General features: G+C 34.6%; 1 protein-coding gene across 15 annotated transcripts in view; it reads right to left on the bottom strand.

Annotated features, from left to right (window-relative positions):
• LOC129797369 (ras GTPase-activating protein raskol) overlaps positions 1-24,814 on the bottom strand; it is a 49,312-nt gene that overhangs the window by 6,620 nt on the left and 17,878 nt on the right. For 2 of the 15 annotated variants that reach the window (XM_055839837.1, XM_055839836.1), the window contains 4 exons: positions 5,276-5,387; positions 4,709-4,893; positions 2,725-3,706; positions 1,553-2,552 (listed from right to left, as the gene is read on the bottom strand). In XM_055839837.1, coding sequence (XP_055695812.1) covers positions 1,553-2,552; positions 2,725-3,706; positions 4,709-4,893; positions 5,276-5,387 — 2,279 coding nt within the window. Of the gene's footprint in view, positions 1-1,552; positions 2,553-2,724; positions 3,707-4,708; positions 4,894-5,275; positions 5,388-8,165; positions 9,658-18,147; positions 18,205-22,632; positions 23,452-24,175; positions 24,429-24,814 lie in introns of those variants that run through there. The other 13 variants (XM_055839839.1, XM_055839840.1, XM_055839838.1 and 10 more) reach the window with 13 other exon arrangements.

The following is a 24,814-nucleotide window of genomic DNA, read 5'->3' as shown; positions in this document are numbered from 1 at the left end:
AGCAATGCGATTACTACTCTTCATAGTGACTCTGTGGCTAGCAGTGGGTTTAGCAGCATGTGGTAAATCATCAATATTACTTCCTGTCCATTTACTTCCTCTCTAACACTACTTTACATTTTTTTTGTATCCCCGTGTGCTACCTCATTTTTTTGTCCGCGGCTTCAAAGGATTACAGTGCTACATGTGTAGTTCACACTACGATTCGGATTGCATTGATGAGCGGAATACCACAAAAATTCTCACGTGCACGGACTTCATCCAGGGTATAACACCCATTAATCTACGATGTGTCCGCATTGTCTCGATATCAGGTAAATTCTATTTTGATGACATTTAATGTGGAAAGTTTCCACAAGGAAAATTCTCTATAATGTATGAGGATGCAATGCAAAACCCGTCGAGACGCACTGGCGGAAATCACAACGAAAATAGATCTTCCGTGTGGAGTGAAAATAAACAAATTGTTCATTTTGCTTTCTTCATGCGGAGAAATGTGAGAGATTCTTTTGCCAGACGACTTCATAAATCTTCTGAAAGTTTTCTTCGGAAGAAGAAAAATGAAGAAAAAGAATAACTCTTGCTTACTTGTGGAAACTTTTTAAAAAGATTTTCTTATCTCATGTGCGGGGGTGGAAAATAAATCCGAGGTATTTATGCTCTCTTAACTTTGCAGACAGCAATCGTCTAATTGTTGTGAGAAGATGCGCCGTTCTGGGAGATTGCAAATACGTGGCAAAGAATGACCGTCAATCCTGTACTGAATGCAACACAGATCTGTGCAATAGTGGCAAGTGAAAGTGCGTAAATCATCAAGTACGGATGTACTTAAATTCAACAAATTCTGTAAAGCATTTTTTTCGTAAAATAATAATAATAATGTTTATGCCATGATCTTGCATCAATGGACGGCATATTGAATGGAATCCAAATTTATTTTGTGCAAAAAAAATATGGAAATGTTGTTTATTTTTAACTAAATATTAGCTCGTTGATTTAATTAGGTATAGAATATGGGAAAACAGCAATCGAGTGTGAGGAGATTTAATCCAGAACACCACCATCTATTAAGGACAGTGGACTTTCCACTTGCCTGATCAATGTGGACCCATTAGACAATTTCTAAAATCAATGAGGAGGACACTGTGTTTATAGCACCGAAGAAGAGTTGGGGGTAAATATTTCAAAGCTCCCCCACCCCCACTCAATACACGAAACAATGACATTCTAATGGTTCTATATAAAACTTATTTAAACTTTAGAGAATGAGAAATATTTTTGCTATCGATCAATATAGGTAGGACACGATTGCATTGATTAGTTTTCTATTGCTTGAGCTTTTCAATGAAACTATTATGCTATAATGCTCAATATTTCATAAGAAAAGACTAAATAATTTAAAATTTGGGGGTAGTTTAGGGATAACATTGATAGGGCACCATTTAGCAAAAAAGAAAAATAGCCCCTCAGTGGCAAAACAGTATCCAACAAAAACTACCCAAAATGGCGTTATGTTAATAATACTGAAATACATATTAGAAAGACTACTCACATTCTGGTGGTTTCCATTTGTGCTGATAATTATGTTATTCCTGGGCAGTGTATTAGCTCTAAAGCTACCACTCAGGAAGTCTTTGGTGTCTTTCTGTTGCCCCCCAATGACCTTTGGGGCGTAGTAAAAAGCCGTTGGTGCAGCTGGTGCTTTATGCTGTCGCACAGGGGATGATGTTTGCTGATGCAGACGATCCGTCGAATTGGCAATGTGGTGCTGTATTGATGCCGGTATAGCGACACTCTGATGCAGCACTGGTGCTGAAGAGATACTCGAAGTCGACTGGGAGTGTTGCAAACCATTCGTCTGATGCTGAGCATTCAGGAATGGTGAACATGTAGGATCATTGTACCGAAAGATATTCTTCTCAAGGGAATTGGGTGTTAAAACACCCCGAATAACTCCTCTATCATTCGTCTTACACTGCACATTCTGCACATTGGCCATATTCTCCTGATTCCCACCCGTTTGCTGGGCAAATGCCGTAACTTCCTTTGCTTTCGTAATCTTCTCGAGCACCGTGAGGAGCTGATGGAGCTCCTGTTGCCGTGCACTCGACAACTTTGCAATACTCTCCGATAGGAGTGTGTGAAGAATTGAAAGCTGCTTCCCCTGATCAATGTACCCTGTCCAATCGAGAATTGTCTCCTGTGTCGGTTGATCTGTACGCGTGGAGATGAGATGAAGGAATTCCTTCATGCGACCCGCCTCCTGTTCCAGGAAGTCATTGAGAAACTCCATAAAGCCCTCCTTAGCCTGGAATCGCGTGAAATTGGCGAGAGTTTGGAGGGTTTTGGCGACAAGGGTGAGATTTCTCGTAGCTCGTGCCGATGGCAATTCATTGGTGATGTTGAAAAGACTCGGGGAGAGTATTGCCGGGCAAAGGAAGCGCAGGAAAATCGATGCACTGATTAGATTGTCTGCCATATCCTCTCGATTAAGTTGCTGAAGGCGTTCTCTGAATGTTGCGAAGCAATTTCTCAATTGAGGTGGGAAATGTCTGTGATAAAATAATACATAATTTACATTAGAATAACGTTAAAAAAAATAGTTCCAATGGAGATAAATTGCTAAAACGTGCAATTATATTAAGAGAATTATTCTAAATTTATCTATCCACGTGAGAATCAATTTATTTTTAAGACTGAACGATCTTAGTAATGTTAACTCACTTGTGAGACTCAGCAATGCTACTCCATGCAACTTTTACAGCATTCCTCAGAGCTTGTTGCTGTCGCGAGAGACTTCCGGTAGCTTTAGCGGGGTCAACTTCACAGTCCCTGTCACTGGAGATTATTTCAGCAATGGGAGCTGAGAGGGTATCCTGCAGGTATTGCTCACCGGTGAGCTTAAGGAAGGCCTCCATGCTCTTTGTGGCGAGTGAATTTCCGCGGAAGGTGAGTCTCTGGTCGCCCACTCGGAGAAGATCGAGAGCCACAACATCAGTTAGAAAAGCCCCAGCCATTCCGTGTGAGTGCATCAGTAATACAAGAGCCTGTCCAATGTCCTCTTTTGCCTTAACACCAATCACGGGTTCGAGAATTTCGCACACCTTCTTGTAGTGTTCCTTGAGGTATGAAAGAAAGTCCTGGTAGATTTCAAGTGGGAGCACATCAATACTCTGGAAGCGACACTTTATTCGTAGCGTTGGGAAGCCATCCTTCACAGAATTCCGTCCAAAGCTGTCTACCTTCTCTGAGATAATTGGATACCAATCCTCGCAGAACATCCTGGCAGTGATCTCGTGAATGGGTATCTTCACGCATCCCACATAGGTGTGCTTATCCCGTTTCTTCTTGCGCTCACCCTCACGGAAAACATTAACTGTGATAAGATTGATGTCCGGAATGTCGGGAAAGTCGAAGTACTCGCCCCAGAAGAGGAGGTCTCCCTTTAGCTTCACCGATGTGCGCCCATACAGTGTCTTATCGAGATTAATCTCGCAGAAGTACTTCTTCTTTGGCGGTAGACCTTTGGCTTCGTACACCCACATCTTCAGGGAGTTGTCTGTCCGTCGTGTGTGGTCAGCATTGGGTGCTATTGATTTGCGAAGGCTATAGATCCACAAATCCCTCTCCTGGCGACTTCCGCAGCTGTAGTACCGCTCACCGCGTGGTCCACCACGCACTTGGAAGCAATGCCTTCGTCCGAGGACTGTGGAAAAAAAGAGCCAAAAAAAAATGAGGAAATTAGAGGGTGTTCGTGACTTTTTTTCTCGTCATGCATGAGCAAGATGTGACGCTTTTTGTGGGTCGATGAAAGAAAACGGAATATACTTTTTCTGACTCCTCTTTCTTTCTTGACTTCTCTTTTCAATCATTTCGTTATTCTCTATTTCCTTCTTTGAACAAAAAAATCAATAAATGCCAAAACATCTGGACTTCCTCTTCTCCAGGAATTGAAACCTCTTCAACCTGACTCGGAAATTGCCTCAAAAAACTTATATTGAGGTATCGTGAGAAAATTATGGCAATTTAAAAATAAAAATTCATTCAACAAAAGCAATTATAACTCACGTATTATGTATGTAAAAGATTCTTTTGAATTTATGAAAAATATCAAAAAGAACACCAAAAGACATTTTCTTTTCATTGTTATTAAAAAAAAAGGCGTTTTTATGCTTCAGCAGTGATGAGAAAGAGAATAAATAACAGAGAAAACATTATTAATATTCTATTCGAATTTAAAAGATGATAGTGAGGCTATAAATTCTCATAAAATTCTAACGAAATCATATCTGATAAAAAATAATCTGGAAGCTGTATGGGATGCATTCCAACACACAAAGCAATCGGAATAAATTAATTTTTCTGGGCCACTCCGAGGAGAGATCATTCCAAGAATTCTCAGTGGAACAATTTTGGGAGAAGCTGGCGAGATAAAAATGCTATCGCAAGAAGAAGAAAAACCCATGGCACAGGGTTGAAGAAAGAGAAATAAACAAAGGATTGCGCAAAGATAAGGCTATCGGAACTACGTTACAAATGACTTTGAGATAAGAACTATTTATTGTGATCACAAGGTGTTTTGATTGTTTGGTTGTACGACCTTCGAGAGCATAAAACAATAATGTTTAAAGGAATAGGAAGGGACGATTTTTATAGCGTCGTTAGGACTGATTACAATCAATACAACAACATAGACTATGAGACATACCAGACTGGTGAACTGGAGCTACTCCAACAGCTCCTGTGCAGGAGAGATCAATGGTTGACATCACAGCGTGACTCGAGAGTAGACTCTCATGTGATCGTGATCCTCTCAGACCACCAGGGCCCCTCTTGGCGCGCTCCAATTTCGTCACGGACTTTGTACGTTTCAGTGGATTTGCTCTGAAGGATCTGAATGTAACAAGAAGAAACATATTTGAAGGAGATTAATGCGTTTCTTGAACTCCCCACATACACGGCAGGTATTTGGCTCATGCGGTGATTTCATAATTCTCTCTAAATGAATATTCGGTGTCGTCTAAGGGAATTTGTATTGGTAATCACCTCACGTGAATCATCGATGAGGAAGCAAGAATAAAATTTACTTTCACTTTGAAGCTCACTTCGACAAGCAATCGTATGCTTCAGCAGGGTACAAAAAAATAAGATTCTCAAGATTCTCAGAATAAATTAATAAATCTTTCAAAAAAAATTCAAATTGGTTTGTCCTCTTAGTCAGTGATGATCAAATTAATGTTTAAGAAAAAAAAACATGGCAAATGGTGTCTTTTACCTCTTTGAGAAGAAATTTGTAAACCTGGACGTAGGTGCTTCAGGTTGTTTCTGATTAAGAATCGGCGTGGCTGGTGCTGAACCCCGTCGACAGGCTTTCTCATACGATGTATCTGTAAAATGAGTGAGGTAAAGAAGGACGTTAGAAAATCACTAAACAATAAAAAAAAATCTACTATAAAAACTGTTAATCCCTCACTATGTTGTTTGTTCCTAAAAGTTTTCTCTTTTGCCCCAGCACTATGGAAATTCTTATATATTTATGTAGGATTTTATTGTACATTTCAATCGTGGCAGTGTCAGAGAGGGAGAGGGAAATACATAAAAATTATATTGAAGCTATTATACAGCTTGGGATCAGGTTTTGTGTGCCCTTTTCTCTCTCGCGCGTGTATTTTTGTATTTATTGGTGAAGAATGTGTGACTGGAATTCCACTCAATTTTCTTACAAAACTCTTATACTCTCGGGGATTCGATCACAACGTTTTCCTCTCACTCTAGTCAGCCGGGTGCTAGGTGATCGATAGAGAGATGTTGATGTGAGATCACTGTGAGAGACGGAGACGTTGAAGATAATCGCGAAAGGGACAATGAGAGTGTTTTGAGGCAAGTGGATGTATAGTGAAGGTACATAAGTCCTGAGTTGGCTAAAAGCTTCGTGGACTATGTCTTTTAGTTCATTAAGTTAGAGCTTTCGAAGACATATTAATATTTATTAAGATAGTTCGGTTCTTCTTATTCCCTTCATCAGTCTTCAAAATGTTTTGGAAAATCATTTATAAAAGTGAACATAAAACCTATAATAGTGTCCTTTAAATAAGATTTGCTTTAATTACTTTAAAATACTTCATAATAACATTTAAAACGAATAGGAAACGAACTTTCGCATCAATCCATTTCCAAGTGCTTTGGTTTTCATTCTCTTTCTGTCTCCACTTATACATTATATTTTTATCCGCACCTTGTCCAAGTTTTCTATGGGGGTATATGCTAAAGGGACAAAGAGAATAAGATGAGGAGAATGATCAAAATACCTTTCGTATAGCCATTCGCGCTAGCAGAAGCAGAAAATTAAAGATTGGGTATACTAATCGAGAGAACGATACCTTGAGGATTTCTTTTTGTTCCCCGCCATGTCCATGTCTGTGTTGTTTTGTATGTTGCAGGCGAAGAAAAAGACTTCAATGAGCAATAAAAAATCATCCCAATGACAAGCAGCTGGAGGAATTCAGAGAATTCCAATCCAATTCACTACATACGTTTTTTTTCAATGCTCTACCTCTTTGTATACCTTCCCAAAGTGATGGTTTTTTTTTGAACAATTTTCATACCATAAACTAGCATATAGATTGAATATTCATCACATATTCATGGACAACCAGGGAAGATTCCCTGCGAATTTGAGCGAAAATTTCACCTGGAGGGCGGATAAGTCGTGATATTCGTGGCATAGAAATTAACTATTTACTTCATTCCACCTTCACTGACCTTCCACGTGAGTCTCATCAATTCTCAGGGCTCTCTTCATTAGATTAAATTGATGCTAATTCATATCTTCTTGCGTTTTTCTCCCTAACGTGCATCTCTGAATTACAACTGCAGCCCACTTGTGTGCAAGATAAGAAAATGTATAATTGAAAAGTAATTCCCCGCATATAGCAGTGAGACTTATCGTAGCTTCGTGATTAATAGAAAGGCTTGAGATAAATTCATTTTATAACACCATATTGACCTAGGAAACGGCATAAAGAGAATGCCATTAAGAATTGAAATTTTATGATCCACCGAATACTCATCATCTCATTAAAAGAAAAGAAGAAATAGAATGCGTGAATGAATAATAGCCTACCAGAATCACATTACTTAGCATTAGTAAAGCATTTTCATCTTAAATCCCAACATAATGCTAGAATTGTGTGCTTGGGTTTGTTTTTTCAAGAGTTTGCATCACAAAAACGAACCACATTTTGAAAAGTTGTGAACACTTGACTCCCTCTTCAGGATTTTATGTGATGAAAAATCTATTAGTCATAAAAAACAGATTAACAGCTTCTTATGTTTCAATCATTTGCTTTTACAGCCGCATTATGCATATATAAAAGTTAGATTAATTTCTAAGAAGGTTAATTCATGACGCCAAAGAAGGATTTCTAATTGAAAAGTTTAGAAATTAAGCATAAAATAGGAAAGAATATTTTGTCCTTAAATGTCCTTTTAATTATTGACATTTCAGTCCTTAATAGAGCTTTCTTCAGATAACTAATAATATTCTAAATATAAAAATTTATATTGATGCGAGATACGAGTGCCGAGATAGAGTTCAAAACGCGAACGAAATAACTTCTCAGCGTTTTGTTTACTTATTCCATGTTATTGTTTCTTGTTGGACGGTTGAACCTATTAAATTTCAAGTTAGTGTGTCAACTTTTAAATTAAACAATGTATTCAAATTTTGAGAGAATGTGTATGCAGTGCTACTGATACAAGATCAATGGAATTTCTAATCAATTGAATATATCATTGTCTCAGCCATTTTCGTAACCCAAATATTTTAAATTTTAGATGATGTAAGCTATTTCAACTTGACGAGTGCTAAATTGCAGTCGTGAAGCAAAATTAAGCACATATTTCACAGTGATTAATTGACGATAATTGGATCTATAAGTGCTAGTCTTTTTTCCACAAAGGTAAGTTTATTTCGGGAATAAAAATTAATAATAAGTGTGGGTTCGTGATTCGTTCAATAAAGTATCATACAGAAAATTAAAGTACTATCAAAAATGTTTAAAAATTGGTAGTTTTCTGAATTTAATGCCGTGAAAGAGAGAGTCATCAAGTTATGTAAGAAAGGACTATTAAAAGACCATTTGGAAAATTATGCGGGCATTTACCGGAGTGCACAGCTTCGTCGTCAAGGGGAACCTTTGCGGGGGTCTCTTGTGTGAGAAACATTTCACGCACGGCATCTGTGACACTATCAGCTCTGAGGATTTTTTGAAGCATTTCAATGTCGAGTGCCTTCACGGGATCCTCGTGCGTGGTCACGGCATCTGAACGGTGGGTTAAACTACGCAACAGTGAATTGCTGCGCGACAATTTGGTTGAGTGAGCACGCCTTATGAAGCTAAGCGATGACGACTTCTTGTCCGATGATGCTTTCATCGATGGCGACGACTCGTTTCCAGATGAGTAATTGAGGGAAATTTTGGGCGTCGACTTTAGCAGGAAGGAGTTTTTTGGCGGAAATGTCGCCGCCTGCGTTAAATTCTGTGGCAGGGTCTTTGACTTCTCCTTCACTTTCGAGCTCATGCTCACATTGCAGCTCACGGGGATATTTGAGAGGGAGGACAGAGGACTCTCTGTCTGGTCGTCTGCTTCCACGGTATTCATGCGATTGAGTACAACACCATAGCGTTTGTACCGTGTTGTTGTGGGACTATTTCGTGATGGTGAAACCGATAGGACATCCGTTGAGGACATGGAGTCACTCAAACTCCAATCAAGTCCACTAAGGCTTTGATCAAGGGAGACACTGGAGGTGTCTTCGGCACCCACGAGTGGCACATAGAACGTCGATCGACGCTTCGTACCCTCACCAAGTGTCTCCGTAGAATCCGGCGTGGAATGATGAATCATCTCGCTTCTATCCAGAAACCTTGAGAGCCATAAGCATTTCTCCCTCAGTGGTTGCTCCTTTATTTTCCCAGCACGCCTCTCACACAAAACTTATCGCACTTTTTTCCTCCTCTCAGCCTCACTATCTCCCAGTCAGTGGCAATTTGTATAGCCAACTTGCCGAAAAGTGAATAAATAGAGGGTCCAAAATTCTTATCTTTTCCTCTTATCGGCACACACTAGCCCACACTAACTCCCATTCACTCCCAGAATCAAATACACAAGTCGGTGAAAATGCAAAGAATGTATTACAGATCCCAGAATATCACACAAATGTAAATGTTCACAATTATATATGTTTCAGAAAATATATATAGTTTTCCTACAATAGAGTCGTATGGAAAGTAAAACACTTGAGATATTAATTACGTGAAGAAGACACAAATTTGTATCTTAAAATGCGCACGCCATTCCATTGAGCGTAAAAATAAAGGAATTTTGAGTCACACTCAGCACACCAAAACTCCATTTCGCTTCACAAATTCTCCCTTATATATTTATTTCCATTCACAATATGTAGTAAAATATTTTCTAAATAATTCAATCAGACCACTATTCATATTCTCAATTAATATTCCATTGAAAATTTCTCACGCACGACACGATAAATTCACTATTTAACACAAGATTGAAGGGAAGAGGCGGAAAATAGGTTCAATTCACACGATCGACGCCCCGTGCTAGCTAAAGCATTTTCAATTCGACTGATTTCATGTCCCAAAAGACTCACAACCAAATGCTCGGTCTCTGCCTGTGTCTCCCTCTTGAAATTGCATTCCATCTCACTTCCACATTTAGTTGTGGCAGTACACGAAAATCATAGAAAAGTTTTATGTTGAATTTTTATATATTATCTCATTTTATATTTGTGATTACTGATAAGAGATGAATTAAGAGATTCATTGGGAAAATAATGATAACGGATTGAATAGTATTTTGCAAACTGTCTATAGTAAAATTTCAGACCTGAAGAAAGAAACTTAAATCTCCGAAACATCGTGCTGAATAAAAGTAAAGAATTACTAAAGGTCATATCCCACGTTTTACTTTTTTTTCTGAATCGAATAATAAATTCTCGAAAGCAGAGAAAAGGAGTTAATCAGCTTACCACAGAGAAAACCCGGAAACCTCAAACCCTATTTCTGTGCGTGCCCTTGAAAGAAATTTTTAAAAAATCTCCAAAGAGACTTCCCATTTAGAAGTATCTCTGGAAAAAACCTTCAAATATCTTTCCAGAATCTTTTTTTTTTTCAAGTAATAAAAAACAATGTAACTAAAAATCTTTTCACGCAATTTTTCACATAAAAAATATTTTTTCAAGTGCACCGCTGCAATTACCTAAGTCTCTTCGAAGCATGAAATCGAAGAAGAAATACGGCGGCAACGACACACGGAAAACTTTGTTGTATATGTATTCAACTTTAGTTTGTGCGATCCTCTCAATTTTGACTGGTTTTTCTTACTCTTTCATGCCTACAACATGTAACGTAAAAGTAAGACTGAGATATGTATATTTCGCCTATATCGTAAACAAGCGACCTCGACAGGGTGGCACGGTGTAGTTTTATGCCTCTATCATGCTCAACATTATATGCAAGGAAGTTCATAAGCATATTTTATGTTTAATTTTGTGAAAATGTTATTAATGGAAGCAGCATGATGCGATGAGATAACTCACGAGCTTCTGCACTTCTCTTTCTAAGCTTTCGCACCCCTTTGAGCTTTTTCTGGAGCAGGATGCAAAGGGATTGAAATATCTATTTTAGCACACAGAGAAATTACCTTTGTATATAACATCTTTATGCGCCTTTCTCAGATATAGAAAGCTGTGCAACGCTGAAATATATTTTTACATAACTGCGCTTTTGCATAATTAACATAACTATATAATATAGTGGCATCGATAAGATAAAGTGTAAGAGTTCACTTGTATACCTTGGTAAGGAAAAGTTGTATCTTTGGCTTAAATCTCGATCATTATTATCGTAAATTTATGAACAAAAAATTCTATGTGATACATAATCATTAAAACACTTCTGGTTTAGCTAAAAATAAATATATATCTTTATCATTTTATATACTTTCCTCAATATTTATTGCTATTTTTCTGCTCTGGAAAAACTTCGTCACCGCGATAAGCACACAGTGTGGACAGAAAGTCTATTACTTTTTTTTTAGTTCCAGAAACCTAGATAGGGTGAGAATACTCACAGAGTACAGAGTCATGGAAAAAAATATATAATTCCAGGTATATTTGATTGGGCTATATCAGGGAGATTTTTTTCGGATGATTGTGAAGAATTGTCTTGGACAGCTTCTTCGTGTGTCATTAACATTGACCGGAAATAGAAAATTGCCCCGTTGATTTGCTTCCCAATTTGTCTTGTGGTATTCCGAAGAAGAAGCAAAACAGAAATACAGTAAATCCAATAATTTTTCAACCAACATTATTTAAAAATTATTACACGAACGCATACAAAACGCAACTTCCTGTTATGTGCTTTTTTTTACACATTAACTATAGAGCATAGTTAAATTTCTCTCTTTCTCCACCTATCTACCCACAGTTTTTTCCCTATTCATTCTCTTCTACTGGAGTTATCCAATTTACTAGTCCAGAAAATATTTCAACTGGTGTTTTTGTTATGTGCTGATATAAAAACATCTGCTTAGCACTCTTTCATTCTTCACATGGAGGATCTTTTTTTTTGCCTATATTGTAGTGCGAGTTTCACAAAATGAAATGAAGTGTAAGAGAGACCGGGAATGAATATGGGAGCCATCAAGAGAAGAATTCCATCCTTTATTCTCTCTTCGCGAAGTCATTTAGATCATAAAATTCTGTGGATTTTTGTATGATCGTCATGAGCAAAATAAAAGAAAAGTGGACAACAGAAACCACTTGAAACACTGTTTTGCCTACATTTGGGGAATTAGCACGCAATACAGTGGTGTCTCGAAGTAAATGCATTCTGGAGAAAAGTTTCTCCTACTTAAATGTGTTTAATCTTATTTTAATTTTGAACTTTAATTCTAAATGATTAATATTCTTTCCCAAAACTTTACATGGTGATCAACAAATTCATAATACAATATGAATAATATGGGAATTATGAAGAAATTTTGCTCAAAAACATGATAATACTTAATGTGAAGCTGCAGTGTAATTCATTGAGGAATAATCACGCAAAGCACGTGAGCACATATCAATTAACCCTCCAGCGAATTTGTTTTTTTCCCCTTCAGAGCGGTAAGATAAAAATAAATCATTAGTTTGACTACGTCTCATCACCTAAAGTGCGTTGTTACAGATTGTGTGTACACACATGATTTTTTGCTTCAATTTAAATATTTATATATTGTAAAATTTCTTGTCATGACGAATTGGAGCATGGCGAGAACATTTATAATTAGAAAAGCTCATTGCACAGAAGCACCATTTGAGTGTTACTCGATTTTTTCCCCTTTACCATCATCTTGTGTTGGATCAGACAAGAGAAGAAAAGTGTGATCGGAGATATGGAAGAGAGCGAAAAAAAATTATATGATCCACCAGTAAATGATTATTATATGCCCCTTCATCTCATTCTACCGAGTTTTGCTCTATGCCGGTGCACAGATTTGAGATTTAAGTCGCAAGAAAATGCAAAATCTTTTGAAATTTTCTTTTTTTTTACGTCTTAACACGAATGTAGGAATATGAATTCCAAAGTCTCTATAAAGTTGATTTTATTTGAAGATTTTTAATTTAAAAAAATAACGAGATACTTAAGCTTAACCGAGCTTTAAGTTCCAGATCTGTGCGGAGTTTTATTCATACGCAAAGACACCAACATACCTCATAGAAATGCTAAAATTCTATTAATGCATCAATTGACATTTCTAACGCAGCTACCCAACGAGAACTATTTTCCCAAATGTTGTCTTTGTAGAAATAATTTCCAAAATATGTCGAAAGTAGCTGCCCTATTTTGGAAGGAAATCATCTTTCGTAATATATTCGGCATATTTCCTTATCAAACAGCCCAATTTCTGCCCTATTTTTAAGTAAAAAAATTGGGCAGCCCAAGTGGAAGATATCTCGAAAAAGTTTCGACGCCTTCCCAATAGGGAATTGGGTGTGGACAGTCTGTCGAAATTTTTCCTTCCTCCATTTCCTTTAATATTGGGAAAAAAATTAGGCCGCTTGTCGACTAATATTCGACATGCTTTCGACAATCTTCCCAATTTTTGCCCTATTTCTTCCCAATTTCTGCCCTTCTCCAGATTTTTGATTTCATATTTTGTCAACAGATGGACTTTAAGGTTTAGAGGTTAATGAGCTCAATGGCGTACTTATTCGTGCGCGGCAAATCAAAAATTTACTTGCTAAAATTAAATTCGATTTATTAATTATCTGAGACTTTTGCATCCAAAATAAGTTGACCAACATGTTTCAGGATGTGTAAAGAAATTTTAAAAATACTTTTAAAAAGGTTTTGGGAAATTTCATTTTTTAAGTGAAATTAAAATATTATCAAAAAATTAAATGTTTGTGAAATGCAATGGCATTTTATCGCCTATGGCAAATATTCCCGTCGGGAAAAGGGTGTGGCATGGTTTTCCAAAGACCAAGCGTCAGGATAAGTCGCAATATAAAAATATTAATATTTATTAATATCGTGTTCCATTTTGTCTTGGCATTTTATTGTTGTCATGTAAAATAACGCCATGGAGGCCCCAATATAATCATCCGATGTGTGAAAAGAGCAGAAGAATATAAAAATATGTTGTTTGAATTGAATATTATTGGAGAGAAAGAGACAAATAACGAGGAAATCAAAGCAATATATGTCGACATACTTTCGAAAATTTTTCCTATTTCTGCCCTATTTCGACGGTAGGTCGGAATATGGTCGGCCACGTTTCGACATCAGCTTCCCAATTGGGCAGAAATAGGGAAGATGCTTTCGACGAACTGTCGGCAGAAAAATTGGGATTTTTATTCCCCATTTTCGTCGAGGCGTCGAGATTTTGACCAATTCTCGACAAATCCCTGCCGACGGATTTACGAAAATTTTCCCTATTTTCAAGCGATTTCTCTCGTTGGGTAATACCGCTCTATAATTACTACATAATGTAAATAAGAATATAAAAAATTCGCAAGACGTAATAATGATTTTATGCTTATAATTCACTTGTTTTATCATTTGAACGTGTTCAATATTAAAAAAGTCTTATATGTAACAGCCGAATGTATTATAACTGCAAGAGAATTGTCCTCGTGCTAACAATTGAAAGAGTCATGAGTTTATTGCATTATACTGCCGATTGAAAATAAATCACAGACGCGAGCAGATCCACACGAACTCCCAAGCTGCATTCATTAGTAAATACAACAGCAATATGTATATTATGATGCACTGAGAGAGATTCAACACACATCAAATTATGGTGAAGAATAAAACATTTGATATTATTAAAGCAAACCTATACGGTATATAAACAGGGTGGGAGTAAGAATATATGTAGCTACTTTTTTTTAATAAATAAAATTCTAAAAGATAATTTGACCCCAAATAACCTATTATAGTCATTTAGAATCATTATATCTACCTTCTTATTAAACAAAGTTAACCATAAATGAATCCGGGTGGGTTCTTGAAGATCTCTAATCTTTGCCCAAAATGTTTATCATTCCGTTTTCATGGTTAATTTATGTGGTTAAAAGTGTAAGATAAAACTTGGTCACTCGCAATTAAATAATTTGGCATGAATTTTTAGAACAATGATGCGACTTTTACACATGTTTGTGATTTTTCCCTCAGATAGAGCCGCACCGTTCAAAGCCCATGAAACGTGCTCTGGCATTTGTGAAATGTAAGATAATTATGCAATCAACTGTTAGGTGAAAAAAAGAGCATTAGCACTACTTAAAAATTTCTTGCAGGGGAATCATCAGTAATGATGGCAACCCCTTTATTAACCAAATAAATAAATAAATAAAAATTTCTATGATGTGCCTATGAGTTTCTCACACAAAAATAGTTTCTCAGATTGTGGTTACGAGTAAAGTGTAACGTCTCAGGATAATCAAATTTTTTTTTCATCATCATCTTCACAGAATTTTACGATCCTGAGATGTTTTTGCAGAACAAAATGGGCAAAGGTACTCTCTTAAATTCCCAACAATTTTACTTTCATTGTTAAATTATTGCTAGAAAATTTTTCTTCTTACATAAACGAATAACATATAAGAATTATACAAGTTGCTTCATAACAAATAAATTTTCTCTTATGCACTACTCAACTTTTTTTTCAACAAGTACATTCAAGAAAGAAAATACATTAAGTTACTAAGTAACACCTTGTTGCAAGTAAAGTTGTAATTACAGTAAATGACAAATATTTACTTTAACCCAGCCATTAAATTGCTGTTTATTTCAACATGAACGTTATACATTAACTTCAAAGAAAAACCATTGCTTTATTTAATTCTATCAAAATCATCAAAATAATGCTTTTCAGTTCCGTTTCTGCCACAGTTTTTTCTTTAAAAAAAATGAAAAATTCAAATGTTATAAAAAAGAGCATTAATTTTTGCCATGCGGAAAAAAACGAAAATAGAGAATTTCAAATGACATAATAATTTATACATATCCAACCAATAACTTCAAACGATGCCAGTAAATTAAAATAAGTAAAAAAGTGCAAGAAATATTATATATTTTTAAAACGAATGTGGTTATGGGATATTTCAGTTACTCATACATTTTAACTGTGGCCCATTTCTTTTTTTTTCACCAAGAAAAATATATAATCTAATCAAATTGAATTCATTAGAGCTGTAATTTGAGCGATTGTAAAATTAAGTAATTAATTTAACACTTAATTGAAAAACAGTCGTGCGAATTTTGCTAAAAAAAATCCAATTCAAGCTAAATGAGCAAAAAGCGCAATCTATGGTGCTTAATAAATCAATTAACGCGGTAGTAGAGTGTTGTTGATTAAAAGGAAATTAGAGGGGATTGTCGCGAAAAAGTATTAATTAAAATGAAAATTCTTGCAAATCCACCTCTGGACTAGATTTATCGCTCATTGAGATCCGCCGCATAATTAAAAAAAATGTATATGCTAATAAATTCGAATAAAACTCATATAGAGATACTATTAATAATTATTGCGATGCTGATTCTTCTCATTCGCTCACTCTGGTACATTTAAAATGAACAATAATTGTGTGAATTGTGTTACCTGATTTCATTTTTACTTTTTATCTACTTTTAATTTATATACAAAACCCACTAAACCGCTCTCTGCCTTCATTAATAATATTGTCAAGTGCTAAATGAGCTTTGAAAATAGATTGTGCAAAGAAAATGGCACAACTTTAAGTATATTGATAGCACAAGAAACATTAGACATTTCCGAGAGAATTGCGAGTACATTTTTTTCTTTCGGATAACGTGCAAAAGAACACCAAAAAGTCAAATTGCACCTCATAAAGGTACACAAAAAAAGGGAATATCAATGCCACTCCCATTATTGTTATCAAAATTTCAAGGGGATTTTGTATATAGGTAATGAAAATTTCGTTCAATGCAGACACACAGTGTAGAAAATTTTCTAATTGAGCAGTACAGCATGAAACACTGAGCATTTTTTTCACAATTGAAATGGCGAGAAGAGCGTGAAAAAGTATCCTTGAAAATTAATACAACCACTGAATATCACACATGAAAAAATTGAGGTTTTCCATTCATTGTTCAAGTGACTCACAGTGTTGTGATGCCTCAATTGTAAATGGAACACAGCCTTTGAAGAAACATCACTCTGACCAAACATAATAGCAATGTGAGGGTGAGGAGGTGAGAAATACACCGTGTTAATTGTTATCTACACCTAAAATCTGTCTCAGGTTTTAACTCGTACAAAATACAGTGATATTTTATTCAATTAGCATTATAAATAATATATACTTTTTACACCATTAATAAACCACTGATTTTTGTTCATTTGGAAAGTTTTTTTTTTAAGAAATTTATGCAATTTATCTCAAATAATTTTAGTTGATAAAAAATATAGAATGAGAGACCTAAATCTCCAAATATTACAAAAACAAATATTTTAAAAAGAAATAAAAGTTTTGCATGATTTAGACAAGCCTAAACATTGCACTACGTAAAATACAAATTAATTTTTTATTGAAAATTTTTGACAAAAAAACTTTTTCAAGAGAAATTTAAAATATTTAATCCATCTACATTATACCCATATACGGATACTTTATTAAAATGTAAAGAAAGTAAAATGAAATGTTTTCTAAATTACAATTATTTCAAGCCAATTTGCATTTATTAGTTATGGAGAAATTACATCTATAAGTGAAAATGTTGCTGTTTGTTTTTTTTTGTTTACTTTTTTTGCTATTAAACCCAATCCAAACAAAAAGTCATAAAAATAAAAATGAAAGTATATGTATTGGTTGATATGAATTCATTTTCAACCTAATTTCAAATTTATAAAAAAATACACAATAAATCATTATATTGCACTACTCTCGAAATTAATTTAAATTAGATTAATGTAAAAGATAATAAACAAATAATACATAAACCTAATGAAGAAAAGTTCTGCAAATCCACACGCAATCTTACTAAAACTTTTGACTAACTAATAGAAAATTGCTTTTTGCAATATTTGTTTTGCTTGAAATTTTGTCTTTAATTGTGTATAAAGATAGATGAAGCGCTGATAGTGAAAGGAAGTATTTATGTGATTACTTAACGAAAAGTTCATGTTCGTTTTAAGCTTTAAACATATTCGATGTTAAGCGATTTATTACATCTAGATCAAGATTTTGCAAATTCATCAACCTGAAACCGGAAGAATTGGAAAAGGCACAAAATAAATACTTTCATGGAAATGAATGTTTTACCAAAAACTTTTCTAAAGAAAAGCATTCACAAGAAAATTACTTTTCCAATTTTAATGTCTTCTATTCAAACGATAAGAGTAATTAATGTTGATTGTTTAAACACTATTGTTACGTAATGCAGATAATTGTTGGAATTGGTATAATTGAATGATTATAGCCTTTCCTCTTCAATGACGTTCTTTACATGACAAGAAATGCATTCTTCAAGAAACCTTACTCGTAGAGGACAAAAATCAGTGGTTTTGCATGTTAATTTGTTGTTTTCAAAATTTAGTATATACCTTCATGTGTGCAGTGATCAATGTGAATACGAGGCAGAGTTCTCGATTTACACTCACCTAGAAGAAAAGGGAGAAATGCATTAATTTTCATAGCACGTGTTTTTTTCTGTATCACTAAACCCAATAAACACGAGGAAATTGCAATCAAATCACTCTTTACTCCACCCAAACATAATTTTTAAATAATCAGAAGCTTTCTGAGGTGGAAAAATCGATGTTGAACGAAAATGTTTATAAAATTTCTAATTAATTACACGCTTATTTAGCATTGATTTTCATTGTCTTCCTGATAAGAGAAATTTACATGGCTGAAAGTGACGCTACATGGAGCATTCAAAATGAGTATGAAAGTTAATTTGAAGCTCCCACATATGGTTCGTCCGTTTGGAAGCTAAAAATGAAAGATTTTTGATGACAAATTGTTACTTCTTGGGCCAGGGGAAGTCAAAGTGAGCCTGTACAAAATTGGCACACAAGAGAATGCCTGAAACTTGGTATGATTTAATGTGAGAATCATTTATGTAAAATTCTCAGACATTTTGTATGTCTTTTAATCGTCATAATTTAAATTCCAATGAATCACAATTATATTTTTGGATTAGCAAAAGAGTTGCTCAAGAAGCAACAATGAAAAGCATTCGTGGAAGTCTGCTGGAGGACAAAACACACGAGAAAAATATATTTTTACCCGCTCTCTAAGGCAATACAAGTTGTCGGAAAAAGTATTATTATGTACCTTTCTTTTGTAAGAAAGCGAATGTTATCAGAGGTTCAATAAACCACACGAAAAAAAAATTAATTATAAGACCTTCTTCCTTATGAAAGTGTTTTCTTCTCTCTTTAACATTTTATTTCTCTAAACATCAGCTAAATAACAAGCGATAAAATATATTGGGTGCAATTTCTGTGTTGCCTGTAGCTATAAAAGTAAGAAAAACATGATCATGTTAATGAAAAACACTTTTAAATGTGCAAGATTATTTATAAGTGTGCCTATTTCTGTTTGATGTTCAAAAACACGCATTGCAAATGAGCTGAGGGACTTTATTTTTGCCACATTACGCCTTAGTATTTCATTGAGGACTTGCACTGTGTGGCCCCCTCAACGAGATCACTGTAGATTCTCTTCTTACAGAGAATACCAAACTTTCTTGGAAATCACATGAAAATCTCACGAAATCCCCTCATCATGAAAATTGCTACCCAGACGCATGTTATAAAGCTTGTGTAGGTATGTAAATGGAATGCAACAAATATATGATGAAATACAACATAAAACATATTCAACAAAATAAACATCGTTAAACGAAATTTGACGAAAAACATTGTATGAAAATTTCTCATTTATTTTGATCACAATCGTTCTGCACTTGATGCAACTATTAGTCTCTATTTATTTATCAACTTGTCGTAGATATAAACATAGATATTTATATTTATTGCATGATTCATAAAAAAAACAATTCATCACATCATAAAATTCAATTTAACGGGGTGTAGCGTGACTATTATGAATTTTCCTTTCAAGTATGATCCTCTAGTGAAATGTTCTGAAAGGAAACACAGCGAATTCCAGCATAAAAAGAGATTTTTAACATCAAGCGAGGAACTTTTTGCCTAGAAAGATAACAAACGGTTCTTGCCGCGGTCTTATAAATATTTCTTTCACTTCTAAGTAAAAGAAAAATGAAGATGAAATTAAATTATGTTAATACAAAAAAATGCAAAGATTTACAATATTATTTAGAAAGATGCCATATTAATGGTTTAACAAAGAAATGCGCTTTTGCAGAACAATTGCAGAGAAAAATGAGGAAATTCTCATGATAAGAGAGTTATTTTAAAAAAAAATATGTATGTTACTTTTTACGTATACAGCGGCAGATTTATGATTTTTCTTCTTTTCCTTTCCAACATATTTTATGTGTTATTTCTTCTCGAAAGTATTGCAAATTTTTCTCAAATAAATTCCACACACGATTAAAGAAATTTCTGCTAATTCTTTCCCTTGTCGTAATAGTATGAAAATCAGGTGAAGAAAAAAATAATTTATAATGTATTTTACATAAGAACTGTGGCATCGTGAGTAACATAAGAAAGATGCATCAAAAAATTCCTCAGACAATGGAAGAATTTTTCCCATAACTTTCTCCCTTTTTTCCAAGTTTTAGCTTGAAAAAAAAAAACAGTGTTATGTGGTTTAATAAAACCATCCTGTAACGCTTTTAATTTGATAGCCAAATAAAAGCCGGGAAAATGCGTGTAAGCCCAACAAAGAGAAAATTGCTGTGAATTGCAAAAGAGTGTGTGGATGCGACAAAATGTTTTGCTCTTTTATATATTTCTGTGTAAATGCAAATTTTACTCCAATGAAAAAATGAACACAAACGAGCAATTTAGCGATTATTTGCATCAGAGTCAGCCCAAAATGCTCCGGAGACAATCGGAACCACCTCTCTCAACATATTTGCATTTTACAACACAGATTTTGTGATGAAATAGTTATGGGAGTGTTGTAGCAGCTCTTGTCTTCGCACTAAAGGCATTAACTTTTAATTTTCCACAAAAAATTTATAGCCGAAAATTCTCATTGCCTGCGAAAAGCCCTGAATTGTTTAACATATTAGGGTAAAAAAAATTACGAAATTTCTCCTATATGTATGTAGGTGTTGTGAAAAACCTTGTGAAAAGCTTTTAATTTAAATAGAATTTAATTAAAATTATAAGATACAAAGAATATTATTTGCATTAATTTAATGATCTCTGAATGAGTATAAATTATATGAAAAGATAAGCAAAAATTTGATAAAAATATACTCCCACAACGAACACAGCTATCAAAATTGAGGTTGCGATAATATTAATTAAGTATAATACGAACCTGTTCTTTTCACCTAATTTCAAATTAATTTATCTATCTATTTTTGAAAGAATTTTTCTCACTCAGTGAGACAAAACGTAGTATATCACAGATTCAGTGATCTTATTTTATTTCAGTTATGTATAATTTTATCTATCATACTTTTCAGCTATTGTGTCTAAATTTCTTCTGGTAAAAACAAAATGGATGAAGGTCATTAAATTTTCTTCATGTGGTTTTCAAGGTTTTTGGATTAGACTTACAATAAAATTTGTTAAGTGATTATACAGAGGAGAAAAAAAAATTAATTAATTGAACAAAAGAGTGAATAAATTGCTTTTTCACCATCTTTCTCAATTTGCTGTGCCTTCCATTTTCAATGCGTGGTTTGTCCATAATATATACTACATCCTGAGAGAAGAAATTGAAATTGGAACTTTGATTGTCGCTCATACAGCACACCATAAGTGCAACATTGTGTGGGTGGATCATAAAAACACACCAAGAATTCCTCCCTCAGAAAAACAAGAATACATGATCTCTCTCTCTCTCTCTCTTTCAAATTACAAAAGTCCAAATTGGAATTAACCATGTGAAGGTTTTTCTCAACAATCTCATTTTTCTATATTAGATATGAGAAGGTGGAATAAGGTATTGGATAAATGTTTGACCCAAAAGACACCCACGCGTTTATCATATAAGAAATTTGTATATCATTTGTTACTCTTCATTAAATTCACTCTCCCTCTGATTGAGATGTAATGCTGCTGTTGTACATGATCTCACATGGGCACGAGGAGCTAGTGCAAGAAGTGCTGTAAAAAAATTATGCAAAGCAAAAAAACGCATGGAAAGAAATAGAAAATTAGTACGAAAATATTGAGAGAAACTCTTTCTATTTTGCTATAGAGATTTTCTTTCATTTCTTATAGCCTCTGGTGAATTTTTACACCACACACCTGATTTTACTTTCATTGAATTGGAACCGTGAAAACACACTCTAATAAGAATTTCATCTCATCCATTTAGCCATCAAACTGATCAATATTATACTATTGACTAGCAGAGAATGTATTTGGGTTTTTTTTTTATATATGTATGTGTTTTGGTTTGACGATCTCTCTTTTCAACCTGGTACTAACCTCTATGCTAATAATCTCATTCCTCTCATTGATCACATCATATATGCGCTTTTCCAAATGAAACCATTTGTTTTGCCGGAGAATTTTGCAATTTTTTCCCACTTGGTCACACATACACAGACACACACGTTCAAGTGGTGCTCTCCTACACAGATTTTGCAGTGCTTTTAAATAGCATTTTGAATTTTTAATTTATTATTAAAGTGTTGCTTCGTTTAATGGAAACCAACACTAGTTTCCTGTTTGCAAGAAGTTTCAAACGGTTTTGCTCTACATTTCAGTGAATTTTTCATCATCTTTTGCAATCTGCAGACTGATCGTGCAAAATGAAAAAAATAGTAAAAAAAAATGCGTGCTATGTGGAAAATTGATAATCACATGCAATCGCACCGTGATCGTATGCGATCTTGCATGATTTCCCGGTGATCGTGTTATGAAGGTATGACAGACGAATTATAGAAATAAAAAAAAAAGAAATTTTACCGTCTGCCTCGTCACGTTCCCCTCGTAAACATGACGTCAGTCGGTGAGAAGTTCTTCGATCTTTCTCCTTCTCGACCACTTGATCGTGTTGATCCTCAGGTTCTGGCATCAGTGTAGCACAATTCATTATTTTACAATTTGTTTTTGTCTCCAATTATCGATCTCCACTTGCAACGTAAACTTTTCTTGTGTCTCGATCGATTTCTCGGTAATTGATAGTGGAAGATTATTATATGATCTCTCCCCTGATCATGTTATCAACACCTCATTCCACTGATCACACGACTAACACAAATCTGCATACACGATTTTCCACTGAGAATCTTTGAATATTTCTCTGTGGTAATTTCCCTTGGTATTCATGGTATACTTTGCAACCGTATACAGTTCAACACTGGAATTTGGATGCTCTAAATCGAATCACACAATTCTATCAACTCGTGTATAGAGTGAGGATCGATTTTCAATGCACACAAATAACTTCGCACAAACACAAACTTTTCACTCCAGTGAAATTATTTCTAAAAAAAAAATTCACAAAAGTTTTTTTTTACCAAATATTTCTCTCCTATGGTACTATATTTCACACTCACAGCAATTTCTCATTAATTCCACGAATTGAAGTTTTTTTTAATAAATGCTTTGGTAAATATTTTTTTTCGTTCATATATTCAACAATGAAAAATATTTCACTACCGCATGAAATGGAACTCACAGAAATGTCTTTTAATTTTTTTATTCATAAAAAGTTTCCGCTTTATTTGGGGTGATCGAGAGTGAAAGAGGGTTAGTGAAAAATGTGTGGAAATGTGTAAAGAACTAGAGGAAGGAAAATGTTGTGGTGTAAATTTTCATGGCTTTAAACTAAAAATAACATTTCTTCAATCGTCGCGGTTATTTTTAATTGTAAGCACCATTTGTCTCCTCAGTCGAGGGAAAACTTTCTTTCAAAACTATCTCAACAAATTCAATGTCTTCTGAATTCATCCAATATGTCAAGGTTAGAAAAGATATTTGTTTTATTTTTCTGTGCTGTAGACTTTGGTGGAAAAATCCGTGCCTATTGTGAGTTAATTCGTCTTGATAACGTGTAGGAAGTTAAGACTGTGACTCATGTTTGAATTTATATATGGAATTGATTGGGTAAATCTTCGATACTGCCGGGGTTTTTCTCTCTTTTTATTTTCCACCAAAAAAAAACTTCTCTTTTGAGATTCGATAAATGTGGATAAATAAATGCGTTGTTTCCTTTTGCTGTTCCACAATGAGCCATTTGAATTTGTATTTAGGGCGGCGGCAGCTTGACAAATAATTTCTTCATTTTCAATTGAGAAAGATCACAGAAGCACCCATGAAGATCACTCGTGATCACACACTCAAGATCAATTGGTTATGATCAAAATCATCAAGAGGCAACTCTTTTTTTTCCTCCAACGCTCTCAATAGCACGCTGCAATCAAATTAATTGGAGACACAGTGCGAAAAATTGCGACCAAATCTTTTTTTAAACTAATGCAAAAAAAAGTGTAGAAGCCCCACTAACTGTTGAGTACCATAGTTAAATTAAAACTCTCGATCACCGTTGTTTGACGCGATGTACACGAGAAAATGTAAATTTCACCGCAAGCAATATAATGTGTAATTTTACTATTTATTCATTCTCGCGCGGATGAGAGGAATATGTATAAAAAAAAAGAATAACAGAAATAATTCTATGTAGTTTTTTGTTAAAAAAGCCACTCTTCTAAATGAAAACCGTGTTGAATAAGCGACTCACTAACATCGACTGAGGAAACACTGGCGCGCGCGATCTGCTTATTTTCGCTGACACGAGAAAGAAAATTGTATTCAGTATGAATGAGAGAAAGAGGTGTTGGGTATCTCACTCTCTCCCCATGTAAACTTTTTTTATTCTCTCTCATCATATCAAATTAGCATTATATACACTTCCATGCTTCTGACGATGCGTCAGAATCAAAACGAAACCACCCCACCAGACCTCCCACAACTCCCCCGTCTCCTTTTTTTTTTACAACACTCACTCCAACACATTCGCATAGTTACAGACAATTCAGCGTTTTTCCCAGATCACATACATACACTTTTTTATGTTGAGGTGTGGAAAAATTTTCAACAAAGTTGAATTCATTCATTTAGTTATAGATTATAGATAAATGGTTAC

The sequence above is a fragment of the Lutzomyia longipalpis genome, chromosome 1 (genome assembly GCF_024334085.1).
Source record: "Lutzomyia longipalpis isolate SR_M1_2022 chromosome 1, ASM2433408v1".
Taxonomy (NCBI): Eukaryota; Metazoa; Arthropoda; class Insecta; order Diptera; family Psychodidae; genus Lutzomyia; species Lutzomyia longipalpis.
Note: the sequence above shows the minus strand (reverse complement) of the source record. Positions and strands in the feature narration are given on the sequence as shown.